Source organism: Polistes canadensis, unplaced genomic scaffold, assembly GCF_001313835.1.
Source record: "Polistes canadensis isolate GaletaPanama2010 unplaced genomic scaffold, ASM131383v1 scaffold_4, whole genome shotgun sequence".
Classification (NCBI taxonomy): Eukaryota; Metazoa; Arthropoda; class Insecta; order Hymenoptera; family Vespidae; genus Polistes; species Polistes canadensis.
Genome location: NW_014569551.1, coordinates 580333 through 594100, shown reverse-complemented (window position 1 = coordinate 594100; position 13768 = coordinate 580333). Strand labels below are relative to the sequence as shown.

At 33.7% G+C, this 13768-nt stretch overlaps 2 protein-coding genes across 4 annotated transcripts in view; one reads left to right on the top strand and one right to left on the bottom strand.

The window, feature by feature from the left end:
- Positions 1 to 13768, bottom strand: part of LOC106787222 (hemicentin-1) — a 300901-nt gene that overhangs the window by 234052 nt on the left and 53081 nt on the right. The gene's annotated exons all lie outside the window — the stretch shown is intronic.
- Positions 476 to 4264, top strand: LOC106787249 (glucose dehydrogenase [FAD, quinone]-like). The gene is made up of 9 exons (XM_014749455.1): positions 476 to 563; positions 1287 to 1500; positions 1586 to 1714; positions 1807 to 2003; positions 2100 to 2194; positions 2492 to 2756; positions 3112 to 3580; positions 3643 to 4013; positions 4085 to 4264. Exons 1-9 carry the CDS (start codon positions 561 to 563, stop codon positions 4166 to 4168), a joined length of 1827 nt encoding a protein of 608 aa, XP_014604941.1. The 5' UTR covers positions 476 to 560; the 3' UTR covers positions 4169 to 4264.

The window sequence follows — 13768 nt, the reverse complement described above, 5'->3', positions numbered from 1 at the left end:
ATTATCGGGAAATTTCGTGTCAAAGTGTAGATAATCGAAAAAGAATGTAAATAAAAGTGTAATGGTGCTATATTGGAATTATGCATCGATTCTTTCAATATAATCATTTTTTGCCTGATAATTAATGCTTTTGTTATTACCAACTCTAAGGTTTCATTATTTATTCGTATTTCAAAACTTTATGGCTCATGTGCAAAATCGACTAATTCTTGTGTTTATTGAGATATATAACGTCAATTATGATCAATGGAATCCTAAAACAACCAGAGTTCATTAGTGATGTATCGTATATGTAAGTGATTTAAAACGCGGAAAGTCCCTTGTGTTAAGTACTTCAGAGAAACAGCACCAAAAGTGATTATTCTATTCGTATGTCCTGATAATACATACGTAGTATAATATATAACATCGTATAATCACATACGAACGTTTCGGTGAATATATCAGCTGAAATTACAGCTATATAAGTAAGGAACACACGGTAATCTTGTGTAGTCGACAAGAGTTCGTTGCAACACGTCTTTTAAGTAAATCCGGCAGGAAAAATCAACCAATTCAAAATGGTACGTCTTTGTTCACTACGATTTTCTTATTAATTCCTATGACTTTTGATATTCAATATTATTCGATTCTCCGCGTTGTTATTTTCTTACATGACACTTAATTATACATAACACATAAATATTACATAATTATTAAATACATTACATGCGGGACATATTTTTGACATTCTGATCAGCGCATATATCGTTAATAAATTTTCGATAGCTGTCGAATTTCTTACGCTATTGGCTGTTATTGCTTTTTATACTGTTTTTTTCCTTCAGAGTGTAATTATAATATATGGTATCTTCAACAAAATATGATCTAAAAACAAAAATATTTTTAGCACCGTGTGAATCCCATTTAACTGTTCAATGTTTTTCTTTAAATGTTTTCTTAAAAGTATCTTTGGAAATAATCAAGATATTCATATATTTACTGTATACATTTACTTATCACGAGGAAATAATTTAAAGCAATTATTTTAATAATGCCATTTAAAATTGACATTGCCATATTGTACATACCTTGTTCTGGCTTATATTCGTTGGTTAGCGCGAAATTCTGTCTACGTGACAACGGACGACAAAGATTTCATATAAAAGCTTCTTCTCCGAATCAATTCAATCTTTTAATTAGGATTTGAATAAAATGATTATCGAGGTAATAACAGGTAAAATTATCTATTGATAAATTAAGGAAAACCATATATAATTATGTTTGATATGTTTTTACGATTTTAGTCGTTGTCAAGTTTGGGGGTGGACACCCCTAATTGCTCTCAACCATTTTTGGGAGGACTTACGATGCCTGACGTCTGCGTTACCAATCATTTAGCATTATTCCTTCCGTTGCTAAGTACTTTAGTAACTTATCATCCTAAAATAGGCGATCCCTGTGGACGAGTCAAACCTGTGAAAAGACCTGATATAAATTATGATTTTATTGTTGTAGGAGGTAAGGTGGAAGAAATATTGAGAGGTCGATTAATTGTATATTTATAAATATATCAATTTAAAATGTGAGTATTAATCGATTCCAGCTGGAGCAGCTGGGCCAGTAGTGGCAGCACGATTGAGTGAAAATCCCGACTGGAAGGTACTTTTGATAGAAGCTGGAGACGATGAGCCAGCTGGCGCAGAAATTCCAAGTTATCTTCAAGCTTATCTCGGTAATACATATTTTTTATGTACTTTCCTAAATACATATAATTGTCCAAATTGAAATGTTTGAGGAAAAACCGAAGCGTTTTGTGTTTTCTAGGAACTTCGATGGATTGGAATTACAAAACGTCAGACGAGCCATATGCTTGCTTAGCTAATAATAGAAGTTGTAATTGGCCAAGAGGTAAGAATATGGGTGGTTGTACCGCTCATCATGGTATGGCCTATCATCGGGGACATGCTAAAGATTACGAACGTTGGGTAAAAATGGGTTCTACTGGCTGGTCCTGGAACGAGGTAACAATTACATATAAAAGAATTTAATGATTTTACAAAATTTTCTAACGCGCTGTGGGTCATTAAGATTTGATTTTTCTAATCCAATGATCGCAGGTTTTACCGTATTTCTTAATGTCTGAGGACAATCGAGAAATTGGTAGAGTTAGTGAGAAATATCATGGTACCGGTGGCGTCATGACAGTTGAGAGGTTTATATTATTTTTTTTAATTTCTACCTTTTTTATTAATACCTTGAATGCTACGCCAGTTTGATATTTTATGTCGTAGAGTATGTCGTATGTTATTTTAAGATTCTTAAGATTATGTATAAAACAATATAGAAACGCCGGTCACCATAGATTCATACAGTGCCAGGAACAAAGTTAATGTCGGTGGCCAGTGATCACTGTAGCATTCAACGTGTTAAAAATGTAATATAACTTCTATAAATAACAATATATATGAGCGTATAAATTCGTATATTAAATGAAAAATGGTTCGATTAGGTTCCCATGGCAACCACAATTCGCTTGGGACATTCTCAGCGCAGCCAAAGAAACAAAATACGGAGTGAGCGAAGATTTGGTAGGCGAAAAAATAACAGGATTCACGGTGGCTCAAACTTTGAGCAAGGATGGTGTGAGACAAAGTACCGCTGCTGCATATCTCAGGCCATATAGAAATAAAAAGAATCTTCATGTTCTTTTGAACGCAACTGTCACTACAGTACTTACAAGGAGTAAGAAAGCTTACGCCGTGAAATATGTTAAGGTAAGAAAAAAGAATTTATCATACTATTATATTTATTGGTGCAAAAAAAAGAACGGAAATTAATACGGCATGTAAATATTTTTATTTATTATTTTATTTTATATTCATGACTTTTTTATTTATCGCTAATACATTACTAATTATTACAGAAAGAATTTTCCTTTGGAAATGTTAAAAAAAAAAGAAAGCCTTATCAAAATAGCACAATAGTTTCTTTTTATTCTTGGAAATATTATTATTGCGAGGTTCATTAAAACTTTTACTGTTTACAAATGTCATACTTTACGAAGAAACGATACGGAAATGTAAATAATCTAACGCGATAATGATAATAATTACATTTCTTCCTTTTTAGAATAAAATAACTTATACGGTTAAGGCAAGACGCGAAATAATATTATCAGGGGGAGCAATAAACTCGCCGAAAATCTTACTTGATTCTGGAATTGGTCCAAAAGACCACTTGAAGTCTGTCAAAGTTCCCGTGGTTCACGATTTACCAGGAGTCGGAGAAAATCTACACAATCACGTTTCTTATGGCCTAGATTTTAATTTAGGTCAACCACCAAAAGATGAATTGAACGTTGATTCTGCCGATCTATATTTGTACAATCAAACCGGACCGTTATCATCAACCGGTCTGGCTCAAGTAACTGCTATAATTCCTTCACAATTTACTACCGAAGATGATCCTGACATTCAATTATTCTTTGCTGGATTCCAAGCTACCTGTACTAGCAAACAAGTGATCGCTGATTTACAAGTGACCAATAACCAACAAACTATCAGAATGACATCTGTAAATATTCAATCTAGGAGCAGAGGTAAATTTGAATTTTTTCACTTTTTATTTTCGGATATTACTTTTCTATCACCATTATTTCAGGATACATAAGGTTAAGGAATAACAAACCGGAAAGTCTTCCCTATATTCGTAGTAACGAATTAGAACATTTTGAAGATAAGGCGATCCTTGTTGCTGGAATTCGTGTCATTCAAGCTATTGCTAATACTACCGTAATGCAGAAACGACAATTAAAACTGATTAAACAGATATCAGAACCATGTTCCAAATATGAATACGACAGCGATGATTATTGGATGTGTGAAATACAATGGAATACGAGACCGGAGAATCATCAAGCCGGAAGTTGTAAAATGGGTCCTAGAAGTGATCCAATGGCTGTTGTTGATCCTAAATTAAAAGTTCATGGTATTGAAGGATTGAGAGTAGCTGATGCATCAATTATGCCACAAGTAAGGATTTTAATTGACAGGTTAGGTATTATCCCCTAACTTCGAAATAATCTTTTTTTGACATATTACAGGTCGTTTCTGGTAATCCCGTTGCTGCGATCAATATGATCGGAGAAAGATGCGCAGACTTCATCAAGAAAAAATATTTGGATTAAAACTACTTAATTACATAGGCCTTATATCATGTATAATAGAAAATTCGACTATGACTAAATAAATGCAATAATTAATTGTAATCATAATATAAAAAACAACTGGTGGTGTGTTTTACTTCCTTTATTTATTATATTAATTATTAATAAATTATTTTCGCATATTTTATTGTTACTAAAAGATTTTTGGTGGATGATAAAATGGATAAGAATGCATATCCACTTTTGCGAAGGTTATACTTATGTTATTTCGCATATCAGTTATTGAGATAGAAAGGAAGGAAAATGCAGTAACGGGAAATGGGGTGGAGAATGAGGAGAGGAAGGGATAGGAGGTTGGGAAAATGGTTCGGTATATAAGGAGACAGTGGTTACGTTGGTGGTCGTAGAAGGTGGAAGCATGGAGAGGTCCACTCGACCTCCTTAAACTCACGAGCTTATACGGGAGAGCGATTTCGTGACCCTTCGCCTGACCTCTCCGGCTACTCATACATCCGGACTCTTTCGAGGTTAGATACAGGGTAACTACTGCTAAGATAACGTTTCTTCTACGAATATTTAGATCGTTTGAAAATTATTTTGATTTATTTCAAAAGAGATATATAATTACACTTATATCTATGCCAATATTTCTCCAAATAATATTTGTTATTTAAATTCTAACGTTAGTTAAGTCAAATTTATAGTTCATACTAGTTACATATATTTCAATAGAACAATACACGCGTACAAATTCCTATAATTCTGCTAAGTCCTTTTATCATCATGCTTTTAAACGGTAAACACCTCGACCAAAGAATCGATAATGAAATTGTGAAAGTTTTTTAATTACGCGAACAGTAAACGTACTTCATTTTAAGAGAAAATGTGCTTCTGCGCGCTTTAACGTTATTTCACATTTAAGAAAGATCAACAATAATTAAAGAGTAATCTGCAGATATGTCATTAGATAAATTTTTAATCATTAATTATAACTTTATAATTACTACTATTAAACAAATATATCAATATAAAAAAAAAAAAAAAAAAAAAAAACAGAAAAAACCTATATGAATTAAAACTCGATCAATTAATTTGTGTCGATAAATCGATAATATATAGAAGTAAAAGAAAAATTTGAGAATCACTGGATTCTAGCTGAGAAAAAAAGAAAGAAAGAAAGAAAGTAGAAATATGCTCGATATGAGTTATACGCGCAAGTTGTACAAGTCCGAGCAGATGATGAGATAAACAAATTATAAATAAAACATCGAATATCGTGGCGATGTAGGTAGGCATCCATTCGCAACCATACACCATACTATACGCATTCCTCGTCATTCTCGTCCCCAACATCGTCGTCGTCGTCGTCGTCGTCGTCGTCGTCGTCGTCGTAGTCGAGCCAGGAGCGTAACGACTGCTTTGAATTTCATGAGGGTGCGAATGAATTCATGGTGGGATGGCGCAGCTGGCCCCGGAGACTCGACGACTTCAAATGCCTCTTCTGGCCTCTCTTCTCTCACTCACCCTCTCTCTCTCTCTCTCTCTTTCTTTCTTTCTCTACACTCTCATGCCTCCACCTCTACTATTCACACCAACCAGACGGAGTAATTCGTTAAATCTTTCTTCTATGATGACTAGTTTTTTTATCATTCCTTCGTGATTTTTATCCAAATCTAGCTCGCAATATTCTCGAGATGAAAGTTTCTTTCATCATAAAAATACCCGCGAATTTCTTTAATTATTTCTTTTTAACACGAGAGAGAGAGAGAGAGAGAGAGAGAGAGAGAGAGAGAATAATTCGAGATTTTTCAAGTAGTATCAATGTTTACGTGGAATATCATCTCTGCAATAAAGATTTTATTGTATTTTTTTGAAGACTCGTTCGAAATTCTTGATTTATGTAAATTTGAAACGATGCTGAATAATATATAGAAGGGGAAAGGATCTTTATGTGTATCTGGTTGATAGAAATAGGATTTAGTAGTTACAGAAGTTGGATAAAGCCGATAAAAGAGAACTGTTTCCGTAAGAATCCCCAAAATCGCGATCCTAATACTTTATCTTTCTCTTGCTTTCCTTCCTCTACTACTTCTCTTTTTCTTTCTCTTTCTATCTCACTTTTACGGAATCCGATTAAATTGCACGAGCTTTTCCCACTCGTTATAACAAAATTTCTGCCGCCTCGTTACATTCTACTGTTGGCACGCTTTGATGCCACAATTTATAACTTTCGAAGCTGTTAATCAGATATTCCATGAAACGCAACACTTTTATCATAATTGTTCATGTCCACGATTGAGAAAAGAAGATAAACTAAAAAAGCAAATGATTAATCATTTTTTATTTATAAGTGTGATAATATTCATTTATTTATTATAATGTTACTTGTATCAGATCAAACATATTCATTCGAATATGTTTTATCTTTACATACTTTAGTGATTCAAATAATTTTTAACTATTTAACAATTTCATATTTATTATTATCGTTGAAAATAAATGACATCGTTGTTAACTTGTGTACCGATGATGCACTTGATATTAATAATGTCGTTTGAAAAAAAAAAAATTAAATTCACGACGATAGATTTTCATTAATCAGACTTTTTAAATATGATTGAATATTATCAAACTTTCCCATAGATAATCAGTCGTCGGACGCAAATTAAGTACGTTCGGCGTATAATTGAACTTTTGATTAAAATACCAAAGTAATTATAGACCAGAAATAATCGACGAATAATAGATTTTTATTATTAAACTATAATTAAAGTAATTACAATCTATTAAAATAAACCAACAATATTGGGATTGTAAAAAAGTGATAACAAGTTGGACAGTTTCAATTACGTTGAACAAAAGTAAAATGAAGATGAAAATGGAAATAAACGTTTAAAAATCTTTCAACAAAATTTCACGAATGAGGAAGATTCTGACAGTTCGAACCGCCTTTATGTCTTTTAGTGTACCAACAAATTCATGTACATTTGACGTGTCGGGGATCAAGACGACAAATCCGTGATGGTAGCTCACTGTCGTTGGTCCACTGAGCCGCGACAAAACGGGATAAAGAAAAAGAAAGAGAGAGAGAGTGTGTGTAGAGAGTGTAGAGAGAGAAAGAGAAACTGAAAGTAAACGTTCGGAGAAGAGAAGTAGGATCGCGAGGCGTCTCTAAGCTAGGTAGGCTTAAGGCAACGTAACTCAGCTCGGTAACGGGGCTAAAATATTTTCTCGTAGTCTCGTTATTTATCCTGCCAGAGAGAAAGTTGTTGTTCTCGACGATAGTCGTAATAGATGTCCTACAAGGCGTGCAAGGACGTTCTCTGGAACGATTTGGTCTTTCTGTTCACATGTATGATGTGTTTGTGTGTGTATATATATATGGTTATAGGTGTATGTGTATCTTCGCACGTGTATCTTCGTAAGCGTCGAAAGAAAAGGGGTTGGAGTGTTCGAAATGGCACCGTTCTTGAAATCCGCGTCGTTATCCAACTTGGCGCGCTCATCCTTTTCCCTCTCGCGTCTTTTTTTCCCCCCCTCTAATTTTTTTTTCTCTCTATTCCTTCCCACCTCTTTCTTCTCTTCTGCCACATTTTTTCTTTCCCTTTTTTTTTTCCTTTCTCATTGTTTTTTCTACATGCAGAAGCACCGCCAGCCAACCGTCTTTGGCGTTGCGCCGCGACGTACAAGGTGCGGGTGGCAAAAGAAATAGACGAGAAAGTTGCTCGTTGACTTACTCGAGAGATCGTTCTTCTTGGCGTGAATTCCACGAACTTTTTTTTATCCTATGCCATTCGAAGGAAACGAAAGCTCAGAGGATTCAACGGAAATAATCATCCTCCGAAAAGAGGAGATGCAGTTTTGTGTGCCGTTATTTATATAATACAACACACTCGTCGAAGTTTTTATTTTTTTCAATGATCATCGATAAATCGATTTTGTTTCAACGAATACGATTTTGGTTTAAATTTGATGGATACTTGTTGCTATTCTTTCATGAAAATACTTTTCTTACCGAAATCGAAAAATCGTTCCATTGAATTTGTCAAGATGATAACAATGATTTTAACGTATAAAAATAAAACTATGAAATAATGTATAATTATAACAGACGTGATGCGTTAATTATTATAAAGATTTTTATAAGGAGACATTTTTAAATGATTATTTAACCTCTCTTGCAAGGTCTATAATCAATTATCTTTAAGAGATATTTCACGTATCCTTAAATATTGTATATCTCCATTAGCAACTGTCTCTTAATCCTCTTTAAATGGAAATGTTACCTTAATTAGAATTAATTCACAGTTCCATCAAATACAGTCAAATTGTGTTTAAAGGATGAGGAGAAACGAACGAGAGGAAAATCAGCGTCATAGAATTTCATTCAAACATGTTCCTTCCCTGCAGAATTTAAATGTTCTCACAAAACCGTTGTCTTCTACTTCAAAATGTATTTGTTTAGAAGCTTTCGTATTATTCAAGATTTACTTATCCCATTTTTATTTTGTTCCTACAGGTATTCAGATTAATTGAACTAATATATCCATACGATAAAATAGTTTGCTTTTGTTTAGCGAAAAAACATTTACTTAGGAACGTATTGCCATCAATTGTAACTTCGCTAACGAACAAAACTAGTACAAACTATAATTCTTACTCTCTCCACTGTTTCCTAGTGTTATCAATTACAAATATTGGCATGTACGATTCATAGAAATGTAAAAATAAAAGAATATGAAAAGCCATTTCGCAGTAGTGCAATGCTTTATTGGAACCTGTACCCGTGCTGCGTTAAAATTACATTCAACGAAATAGAAAATGAAACGATAAAATATTTAAAAGAATTCATATCACTTAATTAGTTTTTTTAAATAAGACACTTGATTTGAAAATGTATGGACATTAATAAATATGGTAACGGATTACTTTTAAGTATCGTGTAAGGACGATAAAATATTTGAAAATGTTAAATAACAACGTAAATATGCTTCTACGAGCGTATAAAAATTCTAAATTGCACCGCAGACCGTGTGACGTTTTTAGAACAAGAGAAAATAAAAAGAGAAAAAGAAAGGGAGACAGAGGCAGAGGCAGAGAGAGAGAGAGAGAGAGAGAGAGAGAGAGAGAGAGAGAGAGAGAGAGAGAAAGAGAGAGAGGAAAAATGGTAGTAAACGCTAAACGAAATAGTAGGATTGTAATGATTTTATCGTTGTATTATATCAGGTAGAGTGAGTATAGAGCAGGGGTTGTGATACGTTCAAAAGACGATCCTATTTCACCCCCGAATGAACGCACTGGAATCGATCGTGTTGACCGATTCGATCGAGATACCATAGTTACCGTTCTCATCCCATACACGCGCATGACATTCTGCACCCTTTTTTTATTACACGCACGCTTTCCTACAGAGCAATTCGTGTCTGGGAGAAGATCGACAGCGTGTTACACCGCTATTTATTTAATAAAATTTTTACTAACAAAATCGTCCCGAAACACATTTTTCTTTACAATTTAATACAAATATGACACAGTCGAGCGTACACGTTTCATTTCTATTTGCTTTTTTCTTTCGACAAATATAAAATTCTAGGATATAAAAACGTGCGCCAACACTAACGCGAAAAACGTGATAACATTTATGCACGCCATTTTCTAAATTTCATTAAACGAATGGAAATAGAATCTCCCGTGTTTTTTGTTTCAACGATGATTCCTGATTATATTTTCGAATTGTACGTTCAAATGTTAAAAGGACTTAATTATTTATGAAATTCTGATCTGTTGGTACAATTATCGGAATATCTTCGGGTTATTCGCGGCTCAACGATTTGTATTGTTATTATTTTTTTTTAAAAAAACCCTATTCTCTCGAGTTTAAAAAAAGCTAGATTAGCAGAAAACGAATTCGAATAAAGAAACAGACTGGTAAAAATAAAAAGAGAAAGCCTATTAGAAATTAATAAAGAGGAAAATATGCGTAGATATTTCGAGTGCTGTTGCAGCAAAAAGAAAAAAGAAAAAGGAAAAGAAACAAAAAAAAAAAAAAAAAAAAAGAGAAGAGAAGAGAAAAAGAAAGAGGAGAGATTTTTCAAAATAGGGTAATCGACAACAGTGATTACATCTTCAACGTATACCGACGCAGAAAATTGTTCTCGAATCAGTTTACGATAGTACCTAGAAATCGATCGATCATGCGAAGATACACGCATCGAAAGGGAGAGAAAAGGAAAAACGAGGGGTGTTGAGTTCTCCTCGCTGACTAAGCGTTATTGCATTTTTTCCAATTAGTCCTTATCGCGTCGGATTATTGCAAAGATCGGAAGGGCGGGAGGTTGCGCGTGGAAGAAGAGAAGCACGTTATTACGTTTTCCACGCGAGGAATTACATTCGCCGCGGATCAAAATTGCAATTAGATCGATAAACGAGAAAAAACGAGGAAAAGGGAGAAATAGAAAGAGAGAGAGAGAGAGAGAGAGAGAGAGAGAGAAAGAAAGAGAAACAAGAAGCATAAATAAAATGATATGGAAAAAAAAGACAGAAGGATTTGTTTTGACAGAAAGTATTTGATCGAAACTTGAATTTGTTTCATAACAAATTTAAATATTTTTCAAAGATTAACAAACAAGCTGCAGTATATTGAATTTTTTTACGAATAAATATTAATAAAATGTAAAATAATCATTTTCTATGTTCTAATTGAGTGGTTTGAAAGATAAAAAAACACGTGTGGATTTACGGTACTTCGGAATAAAATCTACACTTAGATATTATAATATTACAGTTACTTAAATCAACATTTTTTTGCTAGATATGTTTTATTAAACGAGAACGTGAAAGGAAAATTAGTTACATGATGAAAGTACATCTCGTAGATCCGTGATGTTTCGAGTCTGTTTTTAATCCTTTAATGGTAATCAAACAGTTCGCAAGAGAAATGTTTACGCTCTCTTGAAAGTATACAAAAATAATAGGAGTTTAATCTTTTAGAACAGATTTTTATTTTTCATTTCAACGTGCCGTGGACTTGCTTGATCATTTTTCGAAAATATCTTGAAACGTACCGAAGTTTTTTCAAAATAATTGGATGTATTTCTTTTTTTTTCTAATAAAAATATAAATATAAAAGTAAAAATGATATACGTTTCTGGAAGGTAAAATTATGAAAATTGATTTTTATATGAATAATCAAAAGAAAGATTTTTACTTTGAACAAAGCAAAAATTGGAATTAATGCAGAAGCATAACCAGGGTAATAAAAATAGTACCTACGTTAAAAAATTTGGGATTATGACGAAAGAAAGGAGAAAGAAAGAAGGGAGGATAAGAAAAACGTTAGCATGGCGTCCGAACAGTTGACTTAAATATATCGGAGGGTAAGAAAAGTGGGTCGTTTGTAGTGGCTCTGATCGTTCAAAGTTAGTGGCTCGGAAACGATATCGCTTCTTTCAGGTACCCCTCCGTTTAATTAGCCCAATTACGTTTAATAACTACCTGCTCGACCTATGAATCCATGTCAGGGGGGATATTCGAGACCAATACGAGCCGTACTTGTATTAAAAAGATTTCACTATTTATTCGAAGAGCAGCAACCATTCACTCATTCCATATATTTTCTTCGAATAAAACTTATTAATAAAAACGTTTATTTAAATATAAACAGTCAGGATAAATGCGATAACACGATTTCAAATTAAATGGGAAAAATATAATATTTCAAAACAAATTGAAAAGAGATTTTAAAACTCGACCTGGTGACAATTAGTTAAATGATTTGTTTCCGTTTAAATTTTGGTGTTGGATATCTAAGGGATGACGCAAATAAGTATTTATCGGTTGATACAAATACGCAAATATGTGTTTCGTTTCGTAAATTACAAAAACAACAGCCCTTGCCAAGCGACGAATTTATGGATCGTGGTTCCGTCGGATTGATCATTCGACCCTTTCCGTCTACGGACACTATGGTGATGCGTTGATGGGTGTATGATGGGTGGCACTCAGCGTTTTCACTCTTGCGTCGTGTCCGTTTCCGTTTTCAAGTAGGCGCACATGTGCGCCGACGTGTATTCGCTTTTTCAACGTTTCAGAGAAACAGGAAGTTATCGATTCATACTCGTGTATACGATCAAAATATTATTATATTCAATAATATTGTAAGATTCTATCGTTCGTATAAGGATCGTTAACACTAACGTTTGATTTTCTCGTGCATTTGTTTTTCATTTTTTTTGTAAGACTTTTTATAAATGTATATAATTACGAAAAATAATATTATATTACTTTAGTCATTTTCCAAATTACTTACAGTAATCGTCATATTTCATCTAAATGTATATCGTTATTTTTTATTTACCATGAGTTCAAATATTTTTACAAATGATAATAGGCTATTAAGTTGCGATAAAAGAAAAAGTACTCAACGACTTATTCAAAGGATGAATGCTATGAACACGAAATCCTTACAAATAAAATGCAAATCATTATCGAGGTATTAAAAATTGTTAATGATTTACATTTGAATAAGATTGGTATTGGGGATGTTATAATTTGATAGACTTCCGGTTTGATCGTAGTGCTTGACGTAAAATTATGAGACGGAGAGATTTGGAATGGTAAGACGTTGTCATTCTCCTTTTTCCTTTAACATCTCCTACATTTTCTAGCAAGGTAGGGTGGCCCTTTCACGAATTTTGCCGGTCGCTTAATTTCGGCCTCGCTTTAGGCGCGAGTCCCACAGAGACCTCTTCTTCTCTGCAGGGTGGATCCGCACGAGGGTTGTTCGATGGAGTGAAGCCACGCTTTATTTATTTTACCAACATTTTATCCCCAGGCTTACTGAGTAAGAGGGGTTTCTTTTGCTCTTTGCGATTGTTCGCTTGTAGAAGGGAAACTCGAACCTTCGCTTTCGGTTGTCATTGTTCGATAAATCGTCGCCGTTAGGCAGAATGATTGTTTCTCGAGGTCACCTGAACACACCACGTAAGAGAGACAAGAAAAAAGCCTTAAAAGACGAGTACTTTTATTTCCTATTTTTTACTATTATAATATTATTTTTGTTATTATCATGTTACAAGAAAGATATTCATCTATTCTTTTAGCTTTCTCATTTTGAAACACTGGATCAATTGTCAAAAGTTCATCACAAAATCACAATTCTAAAGGTTCTATACATATTAGAGACTAACAATATTTGTCAGATTTATGTTACACTTAGTAATATGACGAATATCAAAATGCGGATTGTAACGGTAGAGAGAAATTCGATATAAACTGTATTTCTACTTTCCATTTCGAAAATCTGGAATAAAATACATGGAAATGTAATCACTGCGAACGATTCCGCAAATAATTAAAGCGTGGCTTATGGTAAATAGTAACGCGCGTTGACCAATCGATTTGCGAAGAAAACGTCAGTTATTATAAAATGCATTTTGATGTAGAAACATGACGTTTATAAATGATGAAAGAACGGTTTTGCACAAAGGCGTCGTCGTACCGACGTTTCGTATTATGAAGAGCATTATCGAGACGGTGAATTATGATGCATGACATTTTCTACGCACGAAGAATTTTTCTACGACGGCCCCGTGCTTACACTTATAAGAGAAAAAAGAAAAA